This window comes from Otolemur garnettii, unplaced genomic scaffold, assembly GCF_000181295.1.
Source record: "Otolemur garnettii isolate 467f Iridium unplaced genomic scaffold, OtoGar3 scaffold00196, whole genome shotgun sequence".
Taxonomy (NCBI): Eukaryota; Metazoa; Chordata; class Mammalia; order Primates; family Galagidae; genus Otolemur; species Otolemur garnettii.
Window position 1 is genome coordinate 2,539,005 of NW_003852591.1, and position 25,121 is coordinate 2,564,125.

The 25,121-nt window shown below is 42.8% G+C and overlaps 1 protein-coding gene and 1 pseudogene across 2 annotated transcripts in view; one reads left to right on the forward strand and one right to left on the reverse strand.

Moving 5' to 3' along the window:
* Window positions 1-21,493, reverse strand: part of ZFYVE1 (zinc finger FYVE-type containing 1) — a 67,094-nt gene extending 45,601 nt beyond the window's left edge. Inside the window, exons 1-3 of one of the 2 annotated variants that reach the window (XM_023507650.1) lie at window positions 21,212-21,370; window positions 20,915-20,999; window positions 18,907-19,845 (exon numbers count right to left, since the gene is read on the reverse strand). In XM_023507650.1, the coding sequence (XP_023363418.1) occupies window positions 18,907-19,389 (483 nt within the window). In that variant the 5' untranslated portion in view covers window positions 19,390-19,845; window positions 20,915-20,999; window positions 21,212-21,370. Of the gene's footprint in view, window positions 1-18,906; window positions 19,846-20,914; window positions 21,000-21,211 lie in introns of both variants that reach the window. The other variant, XM_012812219.2, reaches the window with a different exon arrangement.
* On the forward strand, window positions 1,781-2,308 carry LOC105888120 (annotated as a pseudogene).
* Window positions 21,494-25,121: the final 3,628 nt, after the last annotated feature.

Sequence of the window (25,121 nt, forward strand, 5' to 3'; positions counted from 1 at the left end):
GGCACTCTACCCAGGGTGACAGCTTGAGACTCTGTCTCCAAAAACAAACAAACAAAAATAACGGTGTTGTGGTGGGTTCCTATAGTCCCAGCTACTTCAGAGGCTGAGGCAAGAGAATCACTTCAGCCCAAGAGTTTGGGGTTGCTGTGAGCTATTAGGCCATGCACTCTACCAAGTCAGAAGTCTCAAAAAAAAAAAAAAAAGAAAAGAAAGGAAGAGAGGGATGTTAACAGTATTCAGTGATCCCCATCATTCTAATTTAGAATTGAGAATAGTAGTTCTGGTTGTGAAAAGTATCTAGCAGTCTGACCCTTGCAGGCAAAGGGAAGGATGACAGTCTCTAGCAAGGCATTCCTTCTTAGCTCTAAGAGAATTATTCCAGAATGAAAGACCATACCGGGGCTTTGTTCTAAGAAGGTCTACAAAGAGAAAAGCAAGAGATGCAGAAGGAACTAACGAACCTTGGAAGGGATAAGTTCAACACCAACAGAGCACAGAGACTCTAGAAGGTAAACCCCAAAGAAACCAGAAAACATTCTAAAAGAATATAGCTCAGGACTGGGTGTGGTGGCTCACCCCTATAATCCTAGCACTCAGGGAGGCCAAGGCAGAAGGATCCCTTGAGCTCAGGAATTCGAGACCAGCCTGAGCAAGAGCAAGACACTTATCTCTATTAAAAATAGAAAAATTAAGCCGGGTGCAGTTGCTCACACCTGTAATCCCAGCACTTGGGAGGCTGAGGCAGGTGGACTACTTGAGCAAGAGCAAGATCCCCATCTCTAAAAAAATCTGGGCATTGTAGCAGGCGCCTGTAGTCCCAGCTGCTTAGGAGGCTAAAGCAAGAGAATTGCTTAAGCTCAAGAATTTGAGGTTGCTGTAAGCTGTTACTCCATGGCACTCTACTGAGAACAACAAAGTGAGACTCTCTCTCAAAAATAAAAAAATAAACAATAAAAACTGAAAAATTAGCCAGGTATTGTGGTAGGCACCAATAGTCCCAGCTACTCAGGAAGCTGAGGCAGGAGGATTGCTTAAGCCCAAGAGTTTGAGGTTGCTATGAACTATGATGACACCACAGCACTCCAGCCTAGACAACAGAGTGAAAGTCCGTCTCCAAAAAAAAAAAAGAATAAAAGGCAGTGCCTGTGGCTCAGTAAGTAGGGCACCAGCCCCATATACAGAGGGTGGCAGGTTCAAACCCGGCCCCAGCCAAACCGCAACAAAAAATAGCTGGGTATTGTGGCAGGCGCCTATAGTCCCAGCTACTTGGGAGGCTGAGGCAAAAGAATCGCCTAAGCCCAAGAGCTGGAGGTTGCTGTGAGCTGTGATGCCACAGCGCTCTACCAAGGGCGACAAAGTGAGACTCTGTCTCTTTAATTTAAAAAAAAAATTAAGTAGCTCAGCATTAAGATCATGTCAATTCTAGTCTCTGTATTTAAAAAGAATATATATATATCTGTCTGCGTGTGTGTGTATATGCATATGTACGCTCATAGTTTACAAAGATGTTTTCAAAGGCAAAAATCAGCTCCTTCTCCAAGTAATGGAAAGTGCTAATAGAAGTTTCGTTGCTCCCATCACAACCAAATGCCTATAACAAATTCCACCCCTGCTCCAACAAATTATATCTTTTCTTTTCTTTTTTTTTTTTTGCAGTTTTTGGCCAGGGCTGGGTTTGAACCTACCACCTCCAGCATATGGGGCCGGTGCCTACTCCTTTCAGCCACAGGCGCCACCCACCAACAAATTGTATCTTTAAATTAAGATCCTAGGCTCTTCCCTTTTGCGGCCATCGCCTGAGAGGCAGCGGCCAAAATGAAGTTCAATCCCTTTGTGACTTTGGACCGAAGCAAGAACCGCAAAAGACATTTCAATGCACCTTCCCACATTCGCAGGAAGATTATGTCTTCCCCTTTCCAAAGAGTTAAGACAGAAGTACAATGTTCGATCCATGCCCATCCGGAAGGATGATGAAGTTCAGGTTGTCTGGGGGCATTATAAAGATCAGCAGATTGGTAAAGTAGTCCAGGTTTACAGGAAAAAATGTCATCTACATTGAGCGGGTGCAGTGGGAAAAGTCTAATGGCACAACTGTCCATGTGGGCATTCACCCCAGCAAGGTGGTTATTACTAGGTTTAAACTGGATAAAGACGGCAAAAAGATCCTTGAACAAAAAGCCAAATCTCGCCAAGTAGTAAAGGAAAAGGGCAAGTACAAGGAAGAAACAATTGAGAAGATGCAGGCACAAAATACTCTTCTATGCAACTTTCATTAAACACTGCTTAAATGAAGAAAAAAAAATTAAGATCCTAGAACTAACCTAAGTTGAATGTCCCAAAATTAAAGTTCTATTAAAGACTTTTGTTTGTAGGTCTCTGCTTTATTTTGCTTTCGGTCTGTTTGGGGCTGATTTAAGTGGAAAGGAGAGAACCAAAGAAAGCAAGATAAAATTCTTTCACCTTTTTTTTTTTGAGACAAAGATTCATTTTGTCACCCTCGGTAGAGTGCTGTGGTGTCATAGCTCACAGCAACCTCAAACTCTTGGTCTCAAGCAATTCTCTTGCCTCAGCCTTCCTGGTAGCTGAGACTGCAGGTACCTACCCCAACACCCAGCTACTTTTAGAGATGGGGGTCTGAACTCCTGCTCAGGCTGATCTCAAACTCATGAGCTCCGGCAATCCACCTGCCTCAGCCTCCCAGAGTTCTAGGATTACAGGTGTGAGCCATGGCGCCCGGCCTAAAAGTCTCACAATTAATCAGAAGTGGGACCAGTATCCCCAAAAGGCATCTAGAACGTGTTTCCTTCACTGTGTCAACAGATGTGCATTGAGCTTCTTATAAGGTATAGTACTTACAAAATGAAGTTAGACCAAAACAGTACAGAACAGAAGTAACACTTTCTTTTCTCTGGATAAGGGAAAGAAGAAAAGGAAAGCCAGGGAAATCTTCATTGAAAAATCCAAAACCTGGACGGGGCCTGTGGTTTAGTGAGTAGAGCACCAGCCCCATATACCAAGTGTGGTGGGTTAGAACCTGGCCCCAGACAAACTGCAACAAAAAATAGCCGGGCGTTGTGGCCAGTGCCTGTAGTTCCAGCTACTCGGGAGGCTGAGGCAAGAGAATCGCCTAAGCCCAAGAGCTGGAGGTTGCTGTGAGCTGTGACGACATGGCACTCTACCCAGGGTGACAAAGTGAGACTCTGTCTTTAAAAAAAGAAAAAGAAAAATCCAAAACCACCTTCATCATACTGAAAAGAACTTCAGGCAATGATTTAAGTCCATGGACTAAATTTTCAAACAGGATTTTACTTAAGCTATGTCAAACAGATCAGCGGTCAGTCTATTTTAAAGTCCATTCTAATAGCAAACCCCTACTGCCAGAAAGTTCTATTAAACCTATTTCCCCAGCACATCAAGTTTGGGATATTTCTTTCTATTCCATCTTAAAAGAAGTGTAAACTTTGTGTTTATCCATGTATGTGCTGCTAGAGTTTCATGTGAGAACACAATCATTTCTCAATCAAATGTTTTCTTAAGACACTGAAGTCATGAGACTAGTGTCACAAACACACCGAGCACATTTGGTAAGGGCAAAGCTCACTTTCTTCCACTCCAGTGTCCCTAAAGTGTTCCATTACCCGAGAGGTCAGGAATTCTCCTCCCATGCCTTATAACCACCAGTAGTGTTTCTGACTTCACCTCCCAGACACCACCTGCTGCTCGCTCCTCTCCTATCCTAGCAGGAAGGAGACTGTTTCTATGGAGAGATGATCTACAAACAAATTCTTAAAAACAGTCATTTTTAGCTCTATGATTCGTTTCTTTAGCCACACTAAATTTACCCAGTCCAGCTCTCCATTTATATCTGAACAAAAAGCATTCTAGAGCAAAGCTGAATTCTGAGGACTGGAAATGCCGAGTCATCCTCAAGGGACCTTTCTGAAGAGATTCTGGATAAGTGATACAGCCACCTCTTAAGTAGTATCACATACCCATATCTGGCCAGCTATGAAAACAAGCATAAACTCTGGTCAAGGGCCTGGACTTAGCAGTAAAAGCTAAGCCAGACAAACCAGGCTCAACAAGACAAGAGCAAAGTTCAAATTACACCATGGGCAAAGTACCCAACTCTTCTCTTGCTCAAAGCCTCCATTCCCATCCACCATCTCTGTTAACATTTTCCATTCTTCCCAGCTCCGAGCTTCCCATCTAGAATGTACTCTATGGTGGGAAGGATCTGATCTGTGTTATTCACCACTGTATCCCTAGTACAGTGTCTCACACATAACCAAAAATTGATGCATATTTGTTAAATAAATGAACACAGCACAGACTAGATGCTACAGTCTCTTTGGGGGAGGGAAAAGGGTAGTATCACCATTAAGAGTTCCACCAGGCTAGGCACAGTGGCTCACACCTGTAATTCTGGCTCTCTGAGAGGCTGGGGCAGGTGGATTGCTTGAGCTCAGGAGTTTGAGCAAGAGCAAGATCCCATCTCTACTAAAATTAGAAAAACTAGCCAGGCGTTGTAGTGGATGCTTGTAGTCTCAGCTACTTGGGAGGCTGAGGCAAGAGAATCACTGAAGCCCAAGAGTTTGAGGTTGCTGTGAGCTATGACACCAAGGACACTCTACCAAGGGCAACATATTAAGACTCTGTCTCAAACAAAAAAAAAAAAAAAAGAAAGAAAAGAAAAACTAGCTGGATATAGTAGTGCATGCTGTAGTCCCAGCTACACGGGAGGCTGGGGCAAGAGGATTGCTCAAGCCCAAGAGTTTGAGGTTGCTGTGAGCTATGATGATGTCATGGCACTTTACTCAGGGCAACAGAGGGAGACTCTGACCCTCCCTCCCCCAAAGGAAGTGAGATAACTTGAAGGTAAGGTGCTACCTTCAGATCAGCAGATAAATGCTGAATGATACAGTTGGTGTAATTGCCCTGGTTTGCCTGAGTCATAGTCATGACTGCCACAACCACAGAATTTCATTCCATTATCCCAAGTAAAAACCCTCCTTAGGGAAGGTTTCCAAAAAATGCCTCATTAAAGAAACAGGGATAACTGGAAGATATTTAACACTTACCACTCCCTCCTTCAAAAGTATTTATCTTTTCAACTTAAAAAAAAAAAAAAGCTTTAAGAATGTATACTATATATATTATGCATAAGAAAGTACTTAGTCTTCTTTAAAAGCATGATGTAACATGACCTCAAGTATTACCATACCAGAGACTCACTAAAATGCTGTTCTCATAGTTGACACTATCTTAATAAAAAGACACAGCTTTATAAGGAGATCTCTGGTGTCTGAGGTGGAGACTGACAGGGCCCTGATTTCTACTGTATATGGAATGGGACACCAGAGCTCTGGTGAAGTAACTATAACACATAACTCTAAAGTTAATAAGAATTGACTTCAAATTTTATAAAGTTTGATCCTAGTACTTTGAGAGGACAAGGTGGGAGGATCATATAAGGTCAAGAATTTGAGTTCAGCTTGAGCAACACAGTGAGACCTCATCTCTAAAAAAACCTTAAAAACTAGCCAGTCATTATGGCAGGCACCTGTAGTCCCGGCTACTTAGGAAGCTAAGACAGGAGGATTGGTTGGGCCTAGGAGTTTAACGTTGTTGTGAGTTATGATGACATTACTGCACTCCAGCCTGGGTAAGAGAGTTAGAGACTCTGTCTCCAAAAAGAAAAAAGAAATTATAAAATTGGTTAAAAATGTGTTAAATTATCATTTTATCATAAGGACATTTGCACTAGACTGTTTATCACAGCTCAATTTATAATTGCCAAAATGTGAAAGCAACCTAAATGCCCACCAGCCAAGGAATGGATTAACAAGCTGTGGTATATGTATACCATGGAATACTTATTCAGCCATTAAAAAAGATAAGAGACTTGGCTCTGCACCTGTAGCTCAGTAGCTAGGGTGCCAGCCACATACACCATAGCTGGCAGGTTCAAATCCAGCTGGGCTTGCCAAACGACAACAACAACAACAACAACAGCTGGACATTGTGGCAGGTGCCTGTAGTCGCAGCTACTTGGAAGGCTGAGGCAAAAGAAAAGGGTAAGCCCAAGAGTTTGAGGTTGCTGTGAGCTATGACATCACAGCACTCTACCCAGGGTGACAGCTGGAGACTCTGTCCTAAAAAAGAAAAGATGGAGACTTTACATCTTTTGTATTAACCTGGATAGAGTTGGAACACATTCTTCTTAGTGAAATATCACAAGAATGAAGAAGCAAGAATCCAATGTACTCAGTGAAGCCAGTAGACAATCTAGTACATACCTTCTTCCATAAGAGCAAAACTCAAATCAATTTAGTGTGGGCGGCAGGAGAAAGAGGGAGCAGGTAGGGAGTAGGATAGGAGTTGTGGTGTATGGCACACTTCTTGGGGGTAGGACGTGTTGTAAGGACTTTGCCTAACAGGTGCAATCAGTGTAACCTAATTCTCTGTACCCTCAATGAATCTGAAACAATACCAAAAAAAGTGTTAAATCGTTAAAAAGGAGTTATTACCTCTCTAGCAATAGTACCCTCCACTGAATACTCATAATATCCTCTCTATACCACTCTGACACTACATTTTTGGGGGGAGGGCTGTTGCAGTTTGGCTGGGGCCAGGTTCGAGCCCACCACCCTCGGTATATGGGGCCGGCGCCCTACTCCTTTGAGCCTCAGGCGCTGCCCTACCTATCTTATTTCTACCTACTGTCTTCCATTGCTATTATACTATCCCCTCTCCAAGGACAAACTCAGTGGCTTAATGCCACTTTGTATCTCCCTCAATTGCCAACACACAGTACTCCTTAAATGTTTGTGAATTAAGTCATTTATTCACATTAGCTCATACTATGGCTTAAGTATGTTCTCTCCAAAATTCATGTAGACACTGTAATCCTGGACTTTGGGAGGCCAAGGTGGGAGGATCACTTGATTCTAGGAGTTTTGAGACCCACCTGAGTACCACAGCAAGACCTATTCTCTAAATAAAAAATTAAAAAAATTATAAATTGGCCAGGTGTGGTGGCGAAGGCCTATAGTTTCAGCCATTCAGGAGGCTGAAGCAGGAAGATCAGTTGGGCCCAGGAGTTTGAAGTTGATATGACCTATGATCAAGCCACTATACCCCAGCCCGGGTGACAGAGTGACACCCTATCTCTCAATAAAAAAAAAACAAAAGAAAGAAAAGAAAAGAAATGAACTGGTAAGATAAGCAGCAACAATGATGAATCTCAGAGTGAAAGAAAGAAGCCAGATACAAGACAATACGATAAGATTCTATTTACATGAAATTCTAGGGCAGTCAGGTCTCTGATCTATTGTGATAGAAAACAGACGAGTGATTAGGGAGGACTGAACTCCTAGAGGCACGGGGGAGCTTTCTGAGTGGCAGCAATATTCTGTCTTGTTTGTGGTAATGGTTATACACATACATTCATTTGTCAAAACCCATAGAATTATACATTTAAAATGTATACATTGGGCGGCGCCTGTGGCTCAGTGAGTAGGGGTGGTGGATTCAAACCGGGCCCTGGACAAACTGCAACAACCAAAAAAAAAAAAAAATGTAGTGTCAGAGTGGTATAGAGAGGATATTATGAGTATTCAGTGGCGGGTACTATTGCTAGAGAAGCAATAACTCCTTTTTAACAATTTACTTTTAACACTTTTTTTCTATATTATTTCAGATTCATTGAGGGTACAGAGAATTAGGTTACACTGATTGCACCTGTTAGGCAAAGTCCCTCTTACAATGTGTCCTGCCCCCAAGAGGTGTGCCATACACCAGAACTCCCATCCCACTCCCTCCCTGCAACAAAAAAATAGCCAGGCATTGTGGCGGGTACCTGTAGTCCTAGCTACTCGGGAGGCTGAAACAAGAGAATTACCTAAGCCCAAGAGCTGGAGGTTGCTGTGAACTGTGATGCCACAGAACTCCACCAAGGGTGATAAAGACTCTGTCTCTTTAAAAAAAAAAAAAAGTGTATACATTATATTATACATATATTATACCCCAATAAAGTTGATTTTAAAAAATACATATTATAGGCAGTGCCTATAGCTCAGTAGGAAGGGCATCAGCCACATAAAACGAGGCTGGCAGGTTCAAACCCAACCCAGGCCAGCTAAAATCAAAAACGACAACAACAACAACAACAACAACAACAACAAAAAAGCTGGGCATTGTGGCACTCTACCGAGGGGGACACAGTGACACTGTCTTTAAAAAAAAAAAAAAAGAAGAAGGGCAGTGCCTGTGGCTCAAAAGGGTAGGGCACCAGTCCCATATGCTAGAGATGGCAGGTTCGAATCCAGCCTCAGCCAAAAAAAAAAAAGAAAGAAAAAAATACATATTATATCAAATGGTGATACACAGTATGAAGGAAAATCAGAAGAGAAGACTATAAGGTGAGGACAGAGGTTGCTTCTTTTTTTGGAGACAGAGTCTCACTAGGTCACTCTTGGTAGAGTGCTGTAGCATCACAGCTCACAGCAACCTCAAACTCTTGGACTTAAGTGATTCCCTTGCTTCAGCCTCCGAAGTACCTGGGACTACAGGTGCCCATCACAATGCCTGGCTATTTTCTTTTTTTTTTTTTTAGAGACAGAGTCTCATTTTGTCACCCTTGGTAGAGTGCCATAGCATCATAGCTCACAGCAACCTCCAGCTCTTGAGCTTAAGCGATTCTCTTGCCTCAGCCTCCCAAGTAGCTAGGACCACAGAAGCCTGCCACAACGCCTGGCTATTTTTTTGTTACAATTTGGCTGGGTACAGTTTGAACTCGCCACCCTTGCTATTGGGGCTAGTGCCCTACTCACTGAGCCACAGGCCTGGCTATTTTCTGTGTTGTAGTTGTGTTTATTATTTGGCAGGCCTCGGCTGGGTTCAAACCCACCAGCACTGGGGTATGTGGCTGGTGCCATAACCACCGAGCGACAGGTGCTGAGCCTGGAGGGTTGTTCTTTCTTTCTTTTTTTTTTTTGAGACAGAGCCTCAAGCTGTCCCCCTGGGTAGAGTGCCATGGCATCACAGCTCACAGCAACCTCCAACTCCTGGGCTCAAGTGATTCTCCTGCCTCCGCCTCCCAAGTAGCTGGGACCACAGGCGCCCGCCACAATGCCTGGCTATCTTTTTTTTTTTTTTTTGGTTGCAGCCATCATTGTTGTTTGGCGGGCCCAGGCTAGATTCAAACCCACCACCTTAGGTGCATGTGGCTGGCACCTTAGCCATTTGAGCCACAGGCGCCAAGCCAAGGGTTGCTCTTTTAAACATGGTCATCGATGAAGGCAGCACTTCAAAGCCAAAACCTTTCTTTAGGCCAATTCATTAAACAAACAAACAAAAAAAAAATGGAGCAAACTCAATTTTCTGTGGTAATGGAAGGAAAAGAAATGTCATAAAAAATCCAAAACAGTACATAAGCCTAAAATCTTATGTTTAGTTCTACAAAGAAACTTTTTTCCCCTTGCAGTAGATTTAATTTCTTAATTCATTACAAGGATGAGAGAAGGAAAGGAAGAGAGTGGAAAAGAGGAGGAAAAGGAGGAGAAAGCAGGTCATCTGTCTGTCAAATAACCCAGACTTCAATAACAGTGTGTTAGAGACAGGGAAAAAATAATAGTGTACTCGTGCAAAATCAATTGTGGAATCCTCAAAAAACCTCTATCACAGGCAAACACAAAGCAGAGCTGAGGGGCCAGGAGGGGTAGCTCATACCTCTAATTCTAGCACTCTGGGAGGCTGAGGCAGGTTGATTCCTTGAGCTCAGGAGACCCCCATCTCGACTAAAAATAGAAGAAATTAACTGGGCCTTGTGGCAGGAGCCTGTAGTTTATCTACTCAGGAGGTTGAGTCAAGAAGATCACTTGAGCCCAAGAGTTTGAGGTTGTTGTGAGCTATGATAATGACATGGCACTCTGCCTAGGGCAACAGGTGGGGGAAAAAAAAAAAGCCAGAGCTGGGTTTTCCAGTTTTCTAGGGAAGGAAGGGCTATGCCATCCCTCCTCAGACTCACTTAATCTTTAAATTTTTATTTAAAAAATTTTTGTTTTAAAACATTTTCTCAAACTTACAAGGCACACAACTGATACTCAATAAATGTTTTTGACTGTTATTGAATGATACATGTAACCTATATTAAGCTCTTTGAAAGGAAAGGTTATGAGAGATTATGGAACAGTGTAGCCATGTAGATGATCTATTCACCAGAAGGGGGTTCACTGAAAAGTAGAATACTTTCTAGAATGCTCTTTTTTGTTTTGGTTTGGTTTTTTTAGACAGAGTCTCATTATGTCACCCTCAGTAGAGTGCTGTAGCATCATAGCTCACAGCAACCTCAAAGTCTTGGGCCTAAGCGATTCTCTTGCCTCAGCCTCCCAAGTAGCTAGGACTACAGGTGCCCACAACACTGGCTATTTTAGTTATAGCTGTCATTGTTGTTTAGCAGGCCCAGTTTGGGTTCGAACCCACCAGCCCCTGGTGTATGTGGCTAGCGTACTAACCACTGAGCTACGGGTGCCGAGCCTCTAGAATGCTCTTGGACTGCTTGCTCAGGATTATACTGCCCCTCAACTTGAATCCAAGGTGTCTGTGACTACATGCCAGGACCAGGCTCTGTCAGTTCTTTTCAAGTAATCTAGCACCTAAAGTCAAGTTCCCTGAGAAAGACAGCAATAATCCAGTCTCAAGTAAAAAGAAATTTGGAAGGGGAAAAGAAATTCCAGAAGTTGCCTAAAAGTCAAACTGTCCTCCAGTAAAATCAAGCCAGAGGTTAGGGGCTTATGTATAGCTGGTACACATCTCCACCTAAGAACTCCAGCCACTACCAAGCTGCACACAAACTGGTCACAAACAAAGCTTCTTAATTTCTGGCCAAAAGTCATTAAAAAGAAGGACAAAATAAACAAAATATACTCCAAGGAACCATCTACCTTTCCTGCCTTCAAATGTCCCCATCTCTCTTCCCATAGGTCTAATTCTTTTTCTTTTTGTGTGTGTGTAGAGACAGAGTCTCATTTTATTACCCTCGATAATGTACCGTGGCATCACAGCTCACAGCCACCTCCAACTCCTGAGCTTAGGCAATTCTCTTACCTCAGCCTCCGAGTAGCTGGGACTCCAGGTACCCGCCAAAACACCCGGCTATTTTTTGTTATTGTTGCAGTTTGGCCAGGGCCAGGTTTGAACCCACCACCCTCAGCATATGGGGCCAGCGCCCTACCCATTGAGCCACAGGCGCCACCGATCTTTCTAATTCTTCTTGTCTAGAACCTTCTATACACTTGTTTTCCTTTCCTTCTCTATGGTCTCCCTACAATTTCCTCTGACCTCCCCATCACCAATCAAATGTGCTCAATACACTTAGCAGTTCTAACCTCAGATAGAAATGATCTCATGGGAGCTCATCCCAAAGCAAGCAAGACTTCTCAGCGAAGTCTGGGCAGCCAGCAACATGTTTCTGTGCTACATAATCTCTAGGATAAACTTAATGGAGGTACAGCCAGTAGGTGTAGCCACAGGGAAAACATTTAACATCAAATTAATCAGAAATCTGCCTATTATATGAACTCCAGCTCAAAAAGCCAAATGTTTGTCCAATCCAAGAAAAATGTATCACTTCAATGAATTGATAGACTAGAAAAAACAGAATCACACAAACTAAGGCAACTTAAAGATTGGTTCCCTAAAAAGCTGACTCATTGTGGGTTTGATGGCTTATATGGGTCAATTTTTAAATAGCTCTATACTAAATAAAATAGCCTCCCAAGTTAAATGCCAGGAGCCTGTTATAAGAGAATGAGCCCAAGGCTGAGAAAACTCACAAGATGCTGAGCAGAAGCTGAAGGCACACAACAGGAGCTCTTTCACGTTTCTGTGTGTCTGAGTCACCCTCAACCCCGTGCTTCCCAGTAAACCCCATATAATGCCTTCTCCTCTACCACCATCACCAAACAAAAAGAGGCTTTTACTTGGGTTTCTCTTGAGTAAAAGACAGTGCTGAGGGAGAGGAGGCTCTGCTACTCATCCAATTATTGTTCATTATTTTGACAGATAGCTCCCTAAGTAGTTCTGTATTTTTTTATTTTTAAATATGGCACCTCAGAAACCAACAGTTATATTCATGTATTGACAGAATATGTCAAAGGGTTAACCAGCTACAGTACCAAAATCAGTCCTCACACTGTACTAGTCTGGCCATTTGAAGAGAAAAATGAGAAAGTTCAGCAATTTAGTAGATTAGGTTCCTCTGGCTCAGGATCTGCTGACCAAAATGAAGTCTAAGGGGTTTCCACAAGCCTAATTGAAATAGGGGGACTGCAAGCCCCAAGAAAGAACTCTACAGCAAGAAGCCAAGAATACAGCCAAGGAAGTCAACAGCAGATGGGACTAAGACAGAAGTAGGAGCACAGAAAGGTAGCAGAGCAGCATAGGTAGCTTGTAGTAAAGAATTCTAACATAATAAGAAAGCATCTCTGCTGTCTTTCATTCCTGAATCTCACGAGAATAATGTCTCTTTTAGCAAAAAAAAAAAAAAAAAAAAAGCAAAGTCCCAGTATGTTGAGCCACACTATTCTGGGACTGTAAACAAGCAGGGCAGCCAAGCTGCGTGATGGATCTTCTTAAAGAAACGGTATCAGTGAGATGATGTCCACCATGACTGTGCTGAATGGAAGGACAGAAGACTTTCATCTTGGGCTCCCATTTTGGAGAAGGCCCAAAATTATTTCTGAGATGAAAGGGGACTGCTTTAGGTAGAAACCTCCTTAGCCTGTTACTGACCACTCCTGGGCCACTGGGCTTCCTTATCAGCCTGTGTGTTCTGCATGAGAGGACTTAACTTTAGTAGGAGTCTTTTGGCATGAAGAAGTTTTTGGATCACCTAATGTTCCAGTCAGGGGTCAGTCAGCATGAAGGTGAAACCGGTGAAACATCTTATCAGTGTGCTGTTCTATTCTCTCAGAAAGAGAACAGTCATAGGAAGATTAAAGAAAAGAAACGAAACAGAGAAGGCTAAGTGGCCTCCAACACTCAACACTCAACACTCTGAGTGGCCAAGGCGTATGGATTGCTTGAGCTCAGGAGTTGGAGACTAGCCTGAGCAAGAGACAGATCCTGTTCTCTAAAAAATAGCTGGGCGCTATAGCAGGCACCTGTAGTCCCAGCTACTAGGGAAGCTGAGGCAAGAGGACTGCTTGAGCCCAAGAGTTTGCAGTTGCTGTGAACTATGATGCCACAGCACTCTGCAGAGGGCAACAAAGTGAGACTCTGTCTCAAAAAAAAAAAAAAAAAGAAAAGAAAAAGAAAGTTTAAATGACTCTATCAGAAACAGTAAACAGCATGAGTAAATAATTAATAGCAAAGATTTTAGAGCTAGATGCTTGTGTTCAAATCCTTTGCCACTTACTGTAACTTGACCTTGGCAAGTTACTTCATCCCTTAGGGCTTTGGCACTCTCTTCTAGACACCAAACCTACTTCAGAGAGCATGGGAGGCTGAATAGTGCCCTCCCCTCGAAAGCAATGTCTATGTCCTAATTCTCAGAACTCCCAAAATGGTAGCAAAAAAGACCTTGCATGTGTGATTATGCTAACAACTTTGAGATGAGTAGATCATGCTGGATTATCTGGTTTGGCCCAATATAATCACAAGGATCCTTACACAGATGTAGAAAGTGATGTGAGAACACAAGCAGAGAGACAGAGCAGGACTAGAAAATGCTGCACTGCTGGATTTAAAGTTGGATTCTGGGGCCACAAGCCAAGGGAGACAAGCAGCCGTCTGAACCTAGAAAAGACAAACAGATTCTTCCCTAAACAAGGAACGCAACAGTCTTGTCGACCTATTTTAGGACTTCTGATCTCCAGAACTATAAAATAATAAATCTGTGTTGTTTGAAGCCACAAATGTTTGGTAGTTTGCCATAGCAGCAGTAATAATACAGATACAGTTATCATCATGATTAAATGAGCTCAAACACAGAAAATGCTAATATTTTCTAGCACCATGCTAAGAGCTATTTAAATTTTACCTATCAGCTCAGCCCCTGTGGCTCAAGTGGCTAAGGCGCCAGCCACATACACCTAAGGTGGCAGGTTCCAATCCAGCCCGGGGCCGCCAAACAATGATGGCTGCAACCAAAAAATAGCCGGCTGCTATGGCCGGCACCTGTGGTGCCAGCTACTTGGGAAGCTGAGGCAGGAGACTCGCTTGAGCCCAGGACTTGGAGGTTGCTGTGAGCCGTGATGCCACAGCACTCTACCCAAGGGGAACAGCTTGAGGCTGTCTCAAAAATAAAATAAAATAAAATAAATAAATAAATTTTAGCTATCCTGAGCCAAGACCAGAACCCAAGGGACACTCATAAAGTAGTACCCAGTAGTTAAGAAAATGAGTTCGATGGGCGGCACCTGTGGCTCAGTGAGTAGGGTGCAGGTCCCATATACTGAGGTTGGCAGGTTGGAACCCAGCCCCAGCCAAACTGCAACAAAGAAATAGCTGGGCGTTGTGGCGGGAACCTGTGGTCCCAGCTACTCCGGAGGCTGAGGCAAAAGACTCGCTTGAGCCCAGGAGTTGGAGGTTGCTGTGAGCTGTGATGCCACCACACTCTACCCAGGGCAACAGGGTGAGACTCTGTCTCAAAAAAAGAAAAAACAAAGAAAGGTTCACAAATTTGATATTTAAAGTTCACATATATTTGACTAGAAATTCCATTTCTAAGTAAATGTATAGATGTTCAACAATCATTGTTTATGATAACTTAAATATCATAAGGCTAAAAAAGGCTAAAATTACGGAATTCCATTCATCACAGAAATACTAAGCAGTATCTAAATAATGAGGTAAATACCAATGTGCTGACCAGAGGAAGGCCTACAAAATGTATCCTTTAGTTTAAAAAAAGCCAAGTACAGAACAGCAGTATTTAGTTCTACTTTTGTCTAAAAGGACACATATATATTCATGAATATACATGAAAAAATCCTAGAAGAGCATGCAGTTAACCTTTAATGGTGATTATTTTAAGACTAGGGCTATGGTGTAGAAGGGAAAATCTTCATTGCATGCTTTTTGTTGTTGTTGTTGTTGAGGCACTCTCATTCTGTCGCCCTGGGTAGATTGCCATGGTGTCATCATAGCTCATAGCAACCTCAAACTCTAGGGCTCAAGCAATCTTTCTGCCTCAGCCTCCCAAGTAGCTGAGACTATAGGCACCCACCACCAGGCCCAACTAGTTTTTCTATTTTCAGTAGAGACAGGATCTTGCTCTTGCTCAGGCTGACCTCAAACTCCTGAGCTCAAGCAATCTACGCACCTCAACCTCCCAGAGTGCTAGGGTTACAGGCATGAACCACCATGCCCAGCCCACTGCATGCCCTTTTATAGCTATGTGTGTTGATATTCACTTTTAAAAAATGAATTGAGATGTGACAATTCCAATCAATACATATTTACAAGTATGACAACATGCTTACCATTGTACTATACATGGTATAGGACATAAAACATGGTCTTGCTCTCCAAGGCTTTACATTCTAGTTTAATTTATAATCTAGTTTTATATTACACAATCATCTCTCCAAATGTTTGGAATATTCACCTATCAGAAAACTTAACTAGGAAAAAAAAAACTAAACTAGACATTTTAAGTTATTTTTCCACATATGACTCTGTAAGAATGAATCTCCACCTAAAATTAATTCCTTCTGGCTTGGCGCCTATGGCTCAAGTGGCTAAGGGCCAGCCACATACACCTAAGGTGGCGGGTTCAAATCCAGCCCGGGCCCGCCAAACAACAATGATGGCTGCAACCAAAAAATAGTCGGGCGTTGTGGCGGGCGCCTGTGGTCCCAGCTACTTGGGAGGCTGAGGCAGGAGACTCGCTTGAGCCCAGGAGTTGGAGGTTGCTGTGAGCTGTGATGCCACGGCACTCTACCCAGGGGGACAGCTTGAGGCTCCTGTCTCAAAAAAAAAAAAAAAAAAATTAATTCCTTCTATGTCTAATCCATTAGTCCCAACCAATGTTGCTTATGATTAATAAACTATTATTTACTGGGAAGTGGTTAATGTTTATAGAAGGAGAAAAACAGGAGGGATCTTTACAAACAATCCAATCATATGTTTATTACACACAAGAAAAAAGATGAAGGACCAGTATCACCTTTTGTACTTCTTTGTGATCTCCTAATTCTCAACTAAGGAACATGTATCAGTGTTACAAACACGCACATACATCCATCCTACTCCTCCAAAAACGTTCTTTTTAAAGATGTTAACATTCAGTTCTTTCCTATGGATAGAAATTTATTAAAAAAAATTTTAAGGCTCAGCACCCGTAGCACAGTGGTTACCACGCCAGCCACATACACCAAGGCTGGTGGGTTCGAACCCAGCCCAGGCCAGCTACACAACAATGACAACCACAACAAAAAATAGCCAGGTGTTGTGGTGGGTGCCTGTAGTACAAGCTATTGGGAGCTGAGGCAAAAGAATCACTTAAGCCCAGAAGTTTGAGGTTGCTGTGAGCTGTGACACCACAGCTCTCTACTGAGGGTGACATAGTGAGATTCTGTCTCAAAAAAAAAAAAAAATTAATTTTTAAGTGCTAACTTAATATGAGGATTACTAGTTCATCCCACATCTTCCCCTCACTTGACGAAAGTGACAGCAAACCCAACTATGATTTTCCAAAGGCTGACACTAAAGAGAACTGACAGCAAAACCAAGAACCATCCAAATCCAAGTGTTCCATTTGAAAATTATTTAGTCCACAACGTCACCCAATTAGAGTATAATCCATAATGAAGGCATTATTGCTGACAACAGAGGCAGAATAGGATCTAGGTCATTCTTCCATAACTCTATTAGCGCTTCTCAAACAATAAAGAAAAGTCTGTGTTAGCAAAGTATTTAGCTGACAATGGAAGTACATAGGATTCATGATGTAATTCATTTCTTTTCCTTTTTTTTTTTTTTAGAGACAGAGTCTCACTTTACTGCCATCATTAGAGTGTCATGGCATCTCAGCTCACAGTAACCTCCAACTCCTAGGCTTAGGTGATTCTCTTGCTTCAGCCTCCTGAGTACCTGGGACTACAGGTACATGCCAGGAAGTCCGGCTATTTTTTTGTTGCAGTTTGGCAGGAGCCAGGTTCGAACCTGCCACCCTCAGTATATGGGGCCAGCGCCCTACCCACTGAGCCACAGGCGCCACCTGATGTAATTCATTTCTGTAAGCTTATCCAAGGAGGAAAAATGTAAGTAATAAAAATCCTTAGTGGGTAATGGAAGAGTCTGTCAAATGGTAACATACACAGATACTCCTCCAATCTGGAAGGAGGAGTCCAGATTTTTTTTGTCATTGCCACAAAAGTACTGAGTCAATGGAGCACAAATACTCCAGTGATACAACAAACTGGTAATGGACCATGTGCCAGGCTTTATGATACATCCTTTCCATTCCTTTTTTTTTGGAGACAGAGCCTCAAGCTGTCACCTTGGGTACAGTGCCATAGCATCACAGCTCAGAGCAACCTCTAGCTCCTGGGCTTAAGCGATTCTCTTGGGTCGGCCTCCCAAGTAGCTGGGACTACAGGCGCCTGCCACAATGCCCAGCTAGTTTTGGGTTGTAGTTGTCATTGCTGTTTGGAAGGCCTGGGCTGGATTCAAACCCACCAGCTCTGGTATATGTGGCTGGCGCCTTAGACACTTGAGCTACAGATGCCGAGCCATCCTTCCCATTCCTAATCCTGAATCCTCTCAACATTCCTATAAAGTGGAAGGGAAACTGAGGCGCAGAGTTTAAATTATTTCCCCATGCTTATATAGTCAGGGTATAAATTCAAGCAGCCTTCACTTGAAAGCCCACCCAAAAGTACAAACACTACACTACCTCCCCTTCCCCAATCACTACTACCTGTCACACATGACCATCTTCCCAATTTACCCTGTGACACACTGCCCACCACCAACTTGCAATCAAACCAAGTATCTAGTTATTCTGTACTCCCACTGGCTTTTACTGATCAGAAGCCAATACATGACAGTAAGAAGAGACCACCTGGGGAGAACACTGTCCTTATTAAAAGCCACTTTTTAGAGACCTGTCTAAATCAAGATAGCAGGTTCATGCTTTTTCTCCTAGCACATCTATGGGATTCAATGTTAGTGTTTCTCTCCCTAGATATGTGCGGTCCCTCATCACTGACATTTAGGCACAACTTGCCAAAGTGTTCTCACTCAGTACTCTGTTTTAAAGCAGTTCCTCCTAATAATACTAACAGCAGCTACCATATACTAACCATTTATTATGCAACAGGCTCTACAAACACTGTTTCATTTCATTCTCAAAACCACCCGAGGATGAGTAGGCAGTGTCCTCACTTTCGTTTGTTTTAATATCACTTTTTTTATTTTTTATTGGCTGGGGCTGGGTTTGAACCCATGACCTCTGGCATATGGGACCGGTGCCCTACCCTTTTGAGCCACAGGCACTGCCCCTGTTTGTTTGTTTTTAGAGATGGGGTCTCACTTATTGCCCAGGCTGGAATGCAGCAGCTATTCCCAGGCATGATCATAGCGGCCTTGGAATTCCTGGGCTCAAGATATCCTCCCACCTCAGTCCCCTGAGTAGCTAAGTTTATAGGCAGGCCCACCATGCCTGACTTGTTCCCATTTTAAAGATGAGAAAATTAAAGCTCCGATAGGTAAAGTAATTTAGCCTGCAGTCACAAAGCTGGTAAGTAACTAGACCTGATTCCATGCAACTTAAGTCTTTAGAGGTCTTGTCTTTTACTGATTAAAATGTGATCTCCTCTTGGACTTTTCTTTTTGAGAGCTACCTTCTAACAACAGATCTCCACTACATGAACTCCACTATACCCAAGTACTTACCTGAATTTCTTCATTTTCATCAACTAGGAGGAAACTCACAACCTTCTCAGTCATCTTCTTCCTCTTGGTCTCTTCATCCATCTCTTCTGCTTCCAGTGACTCCTGGATGTTACTGACATGGTACACAGTAACAGGATGTCTCCTTTTGTTACCCCCAGAATGAGTCCTCTTCTGGCATTCCAGGCACAAGTTGATTTTGCAGGTCTGACACCTCACAACTGCCCTCTGCCTAACACTTGGCAAATGTCCATTGGGACCCTTGCAGAAGTCACAGTAAGGGACGTGGCCAGGTTTGAGTCTTATCCGCTCATGGTTTCGCAGGCGCTCTTGCCGATGGAGTTCCTCCTCACAACGGAGACACTGCAGACTGCAGCACTCATCACACTCAAAGACAGCTTCATCAGTCCCACTGCAGGCATAACTTTCCTGGCACATCAGCCCTGGATTCAGCCCCTTTTCTGCTAGGGAAGTCTGGGCACTCATACTTGGATTGGTAAGGAAACACACCCACCATGTAACAGTCACTGAGCTTGTCCCAAGAGTGAAGACAAAGGCCTGGGGTCTGAAGACTTCACTGAACTTCCACAGGGTTCTGAACACCTTAAAAAAGAAAACCTTCAATGTCCCATTATAATTCTTTTTTTTTATTATAATTCTTTACACACTGACAAACATTTGAATTTCTAATGTTCTGCCTCCGAGACTCTTGTATCAGCAGCAACGTTGATTTGGTTCGATGATTTCATCCTCCATAAAGTGCAGGTAAATTTGTGGTCAAAATTAACTTGAAAGGGTCATTTATGGCTATATGAGAGAGGTCTGATAGGTTCACAGAGGTGCTCATCGGTTGGGCCTCAGCCACAAAGATTTGGTAGTAAAAGAAAGTGGTCAAGAGCTTTTCAATATAATTCAACCTCAAGCCAATAATTCAGAGAATACCTAGAATAGAGGAAGGAAAAGGATTTCACTCATTTAAAAAACAGAAGTGCACCTTAAAAAGGATTGTGATTAACTCCTAGGCCAAAATTATTGAGAAAAATCTCATTGTTTCTTGTAAAACTTATACAGCTAGTTCTGATACTAGAAATTTCTTCTCAAAATCATGGCTAAGGCTCCTTACCAAAAAAAAAAAAAAACAAAAAAAAAAACCCACCACTTCTAGGAACAAGACATTTAAGAGACTTTGTTGTTCTATTTCCCAGGCTGAAATTCTCTGTTCATTCAGTTATTAAATTCAGAATCAAAATCACTAAAATCACTAAGCAAGTAGTCTTTGCAAGGACAACCCTATTCACTCCTACCTGCACCCACAAACAGGAGAGGTGGAAAAAGAGGCTTGTGAAAAGCTAAAGAAAATATAATAATAAACTTTAACTCCATCAAACACCTGGGCAAACTGGATTGTTTTAACCCTGGACAGATGCCTATTAAGACTCCCAACCTGGAAACAAGGGTCACAATTTTATGTTTGAAAACAATAAAAAACAATTGTACTTCCTTTGTCCCTTAACTGCAAAAAAAAAAAAAGGGAGCAACAAGAGACAGAATTCCTCCACTATGGCCCACGGCAAAGCCAGGCCCGCAGTGAGTCAAAACAAACAAATTTTCTCTTTGTCATTCAAAAGCTAACTTAAAATTAACTTAACAAAAAAAAAAGGAAAACTGGGGCAAGAAAGGGGCTTTTGTCACTTCTACAATTACATTACCAATATTTCTATTTCTCCCTGGTTTTGATCCCCATTCCAATGCTCCGACAAAGTGTAAAGCCTTTTCAGACAGTCACTCTTCCCCTCCAGTAATCAATCAATCTAATTTTTACATAAACAAGGAAGTCGAAAGGAGCAGAGGACCGTATTTACACCCTAAACTCAGATTTGCCCACCCAGCTCCCAAAATGAAAACAAAAATCAAAACTTGTCATAATTGAGAAAAATATAAAATCATCCCTTAAAAGAACACCTCACCCCCCGCCGGGCCAAGCAAACAATCTGCCCACTCAGGCCCCCACCGTGACGCTTCTCTCCAGCCAGGGGTTCCTCAGCCTTCCTTCCTTCCAGACACCACCACCACAACCCGAGGGGCAGAAGCGGAGCCTAAGAACAAAGAAGGTCCCCCCAAATCACCCCCACGCCGGCAAAGCCTGGAGCCGGAACCTTTGTTTATGCCACCCCACCCCCACCCCAGCCGCACCCGCCCCCCCTTCCTCCCGGGAGCAGCCGGAGCCCCAGGACTGTCGCTCGCCCCGCGCAGGGCCGTGCCCTCCCTGCCCTGCCCTGCCCTGCCCGCCGCGGCCCGGGGATCCCACCACGGAGCAGCTCGGCTGCGGCGAGGTGGCGTTGGGGGGCCGCAGGGCGCCGGTGGGGGCGGGGGTTGTTCCTCAGGGCACCGGCAGATCCATCCTCATCTCCATCTCCGCCCCCCTCCTCCTTCGTCGCTTCTCGGGCTTCCTCCTCTCCTGTTGTCAGTTGGGATCAGCTGATCGGAGTGAACTTCTCCCAGCTCGCACTAACAGGAAGGCGTGAGCGGTGCAGCCCAGGGAGGCGGAGCGGGAGGGGAGGTGCCGACGCCGAGGGGCGGGGAAGCGCGCGCGCCCTCCTGGGAGTTGTAGTTCTCTGCGGCGCGCAGTCGCCCTGCACCTCGGAAGGGAAGGAGCTGAAGGCCTCTGAGTGACTACAACTCCCAGGACGACAGGGGATGCTCTGGAGAGGGGCGGTGAGGAGCATCATGGGACTTGGAGTTTGTGATTTGAGTGTGGTTTCCATCGGTTTCAACACTTTTGGTGGGGTAGAAGCTGGGGAAGGAATTAAATTAGTAAATTAGAGAACTAATGTAATAGTGTTTAGTGTAGGTGGGAAATGGCGAGGCAAGTAATTTGTATTCAAATAATCCTTATTGCTCACCATTCCTTCAGAAATGTGTAAAAACAGGCAGTCTCCATTTCCCCTACTTCACCTGGCAAAAACTAGGAAAAGAGCAGAAAGAAGTGATAAAAGAATGTAAGCACTGTCATGGAAAGTGAGTTTTGATTTCCCTTGTCAAACGATGAAATTATTATACAACAAATTTAATTTAAAGACTTCAAATGAAAAAAATTAAAATAAAAAGATTTCAAATGTGGCACTCAACCCCAGGGTGATGAAGTGAGACTCTGTCTCAAAAAAAAAAAAAAAGAGTGGTGCTGGTAGCTCAAGCTGCTAAGGCACCAGCCACATACAGCAAGGCTGGCGGGTTCGAATCCGACCTGGGCCTGTCAAACAATGACAACTACAAGTAAAAAATAGCTTGGCTTTGTGGTGGGTGCCTGCAGTCCCAGTTACTTAGGAGGCTGAGGCAAGAGACACGCTTAAGCCCAAGTTTAAGGTTGGTTTGAGATTGCTGTGAGCTGTGTCGCCAGGGCTATAGCTTGAGGCTCTGTCTCAAAAAAAAAAAAAAAATTTTCAATTTGGCTTTATTGGATTCTAGAACAGGGAAAGACATCATTCTACAAGTGTAAGTATTCGGGTGAGCCGAGCAAAAGGACTTGGCTTTATAGACAGAGAAGAACGGAAGAAAGCAAAAGCAAAGGAGTCATTTCAAAGCTCTTTTTCTTGGAAGACTGGGACAGGGAGACCAAACAACAGAAAAATAACTGTTTTTTAACATCACCTTATTTCTTCCTACTAGGTCTGTGTAAGATTAAAGAGAGAGTTTCATCATCCTGCAAGATTAAAACTGGCATGTCCGGGAAACTGGCTGTTATTTTTTGCTTTCCTGATTTCTCCATAAGTCAGATAATTTAGTTTGGGTTTGCATCATGGAACTTTAGCATGGGTGACTCCATTTTAATTGTTACCTTGGTCTGTTGGGTTCTAGTTCAGGAGCTTAGTCCAAAACTAATAATTTTTATTTAATAAGCTTTACTGGTATTCTCAAAACAACCATTAATTTTTTTCCAACCTATTATATTTTTCTGACCTTTGCCTATGTAGTTTCAGAACTTACGGATTTTACACTATCTTTAAGTTAAAAGAGGAACATTTTCAGATAAACTTTCAGTGCAAGCTAATGGTTAACATTTGTCTGGTTTGGGGGGATAGTCTTGTATGTGTTTACTGCTTTCGCTTTTTGTTTGTTTCTTGAAACAATACCAAAAGAAAGCCTAATGAAAAGAGTACTGGTCTGTGATGCTGAAGACTGAGTGCTTGCTCTAGAGAAGCTTCTGACCAAGGTAAGTCACTCAACTTCTCCATAAAATGAAAGAATTTTACTGTGTAATTTGAGGTCCCTGACAATTCTAACGTGCTATGATTCTATCTTGATAATTCTTTTTATTTATTTATTTATTTATTTATTTTGAGACAGAGCCTCAAGCTGTGCCCCTGCATAGAGTGCTGTAGCATCACAACTCATAGCAACCTCCAACTCCTGGGCTCAAGCGAGTCTCCTGCCTCAGCCTCCCAAGTAGCTGGGACCACAGGCGCCCGCCACAATGCTTGGCTATTTTTTAGTTGCAGCCGTCATTGTTGTTTGGTGGGCCCGGGCTGGATTCGAACCTGCCATCTTAGGTGTATGTGAATGGCACCTTATCCATTTGAGCCACAGGCGCCGAGCTGTATCTTGATAATTCTTAACCCAGAAGAGAAAACTAAGGTTAAGTGACTTGCCAAGGTCACAAAGGAAATTATTGACAAAGCTGGGACAAGACCTTATGTGCTGACTTGAAGTCCAACATTTTGTGAATCAAGGCATACAGTTGGACCAATAGTCTACATAATAATATATGAGGCTTATACTGTGGAAAAATTATGTTTTTAATACTGGGCAGAGAACCAACAGTTGGACTAACTGCACAAAATGGCTGTGAATTTTCTTTCCTATGCCAGATGACAAACCAGGATATAAAGAACTAAAATATCTATAGCACTTTAAAAATTCAATGTTTATTTGGAAATGAAGGCCTAGGGAGGAAGAAAAGGATTAGAGAAAGTTAAGATCACAGATCTTAAACTAGGCAGTTGAAACTGACTAGCATGCCATAAAATTTCCCTGATATTCTGTTCCTAGATGACCAATATGATTTCTTAGGGCCTTAATAATTTGCTTTATACCCCTATTAATAAAATGAGTAAATGAATATATCCTGGGAAAAATGGTATTTAATAAATTCTTTTTAAAGACAATGATGCATATCTTAAAGTATATTTTTGAAAGTTATGATGGTAACTTCTAGAAGAATGCCTAAAACTGTGAAAAATGGTTACCTCCAAGGACTGTAACTAAGGCAAAGAAGAGACTTTTCTTTTAAACACATCTGTACCCTTGAAACTTTTTACTATGTAACTACAATATGTCAATAATAACAATGACTAGTTTACTTGTATCTCTTTTAACAGAAAATGAAATTATCAAATCTGTCACTTTCGTTGTTTTTATTTTCTTTGTCTGTTTAGTCATTTTTTACTATATGCTGCATTTTCCTTGGAAAATAATTTGTGGGAATTCATTGAAACCTAAGATAAAAAGTTCATTTTTTGGCTTGGTGCCTGCAGCTCAGTGGCTAGGGTATCAGCCATATAAACCAGAGCTGGTGAGTTCAAACCCAGCCCTGGTCTGCCAAACAACAATGACAACTACAACCGAAAAATAGCCAGGCATTGTGGCAGGTGCCTGTGGTCCCAGCTACTTGGGAGGCTGAGGCAAGAGGATCAAGGAAGCTCAAAAGTTGGAGGTTGCTGTGAGCACTCTCCTGAGGGCGACATAGTGAGACTGTCTAAAAAAAAAAAAGAGTTCATCTTTTTTTTCAGAGAAGATTTGCTTTTGCTTTTTCAAGGAGAGACCATTTGAATTCCTGTGTGAGGTGGTGTTGTTTTTGACCACTAGGAGATATGTATTTGGCCTAGGTATCCCTAAGCTGACTTATGGGTGTGACCTACCCTCACCTCCACAAACTTTCCCTTCCCAAACAATTTTCTTCTGTCCCGTCTGCTGAGTGGGGCTAGGGTAAATGAAATGCCATTCATTTTCTATCCCTGAAACTTTCCCAGAATTAGACTCCCCACTCCACCAGGTCCTGGGCTTTGTCTTCTATCTCACTTGTCTCAGGAGACCTAGAAAAACTCACCAAGTGAGGCACCAAGTGCACCAAGTAAGGCACATGCCCTTAGGGTAAAGGTGACATCGTCATTCTTCTTACTCTCTAGATCCTGCCTTCACCTAGATTTAAGATAATTCCTTGG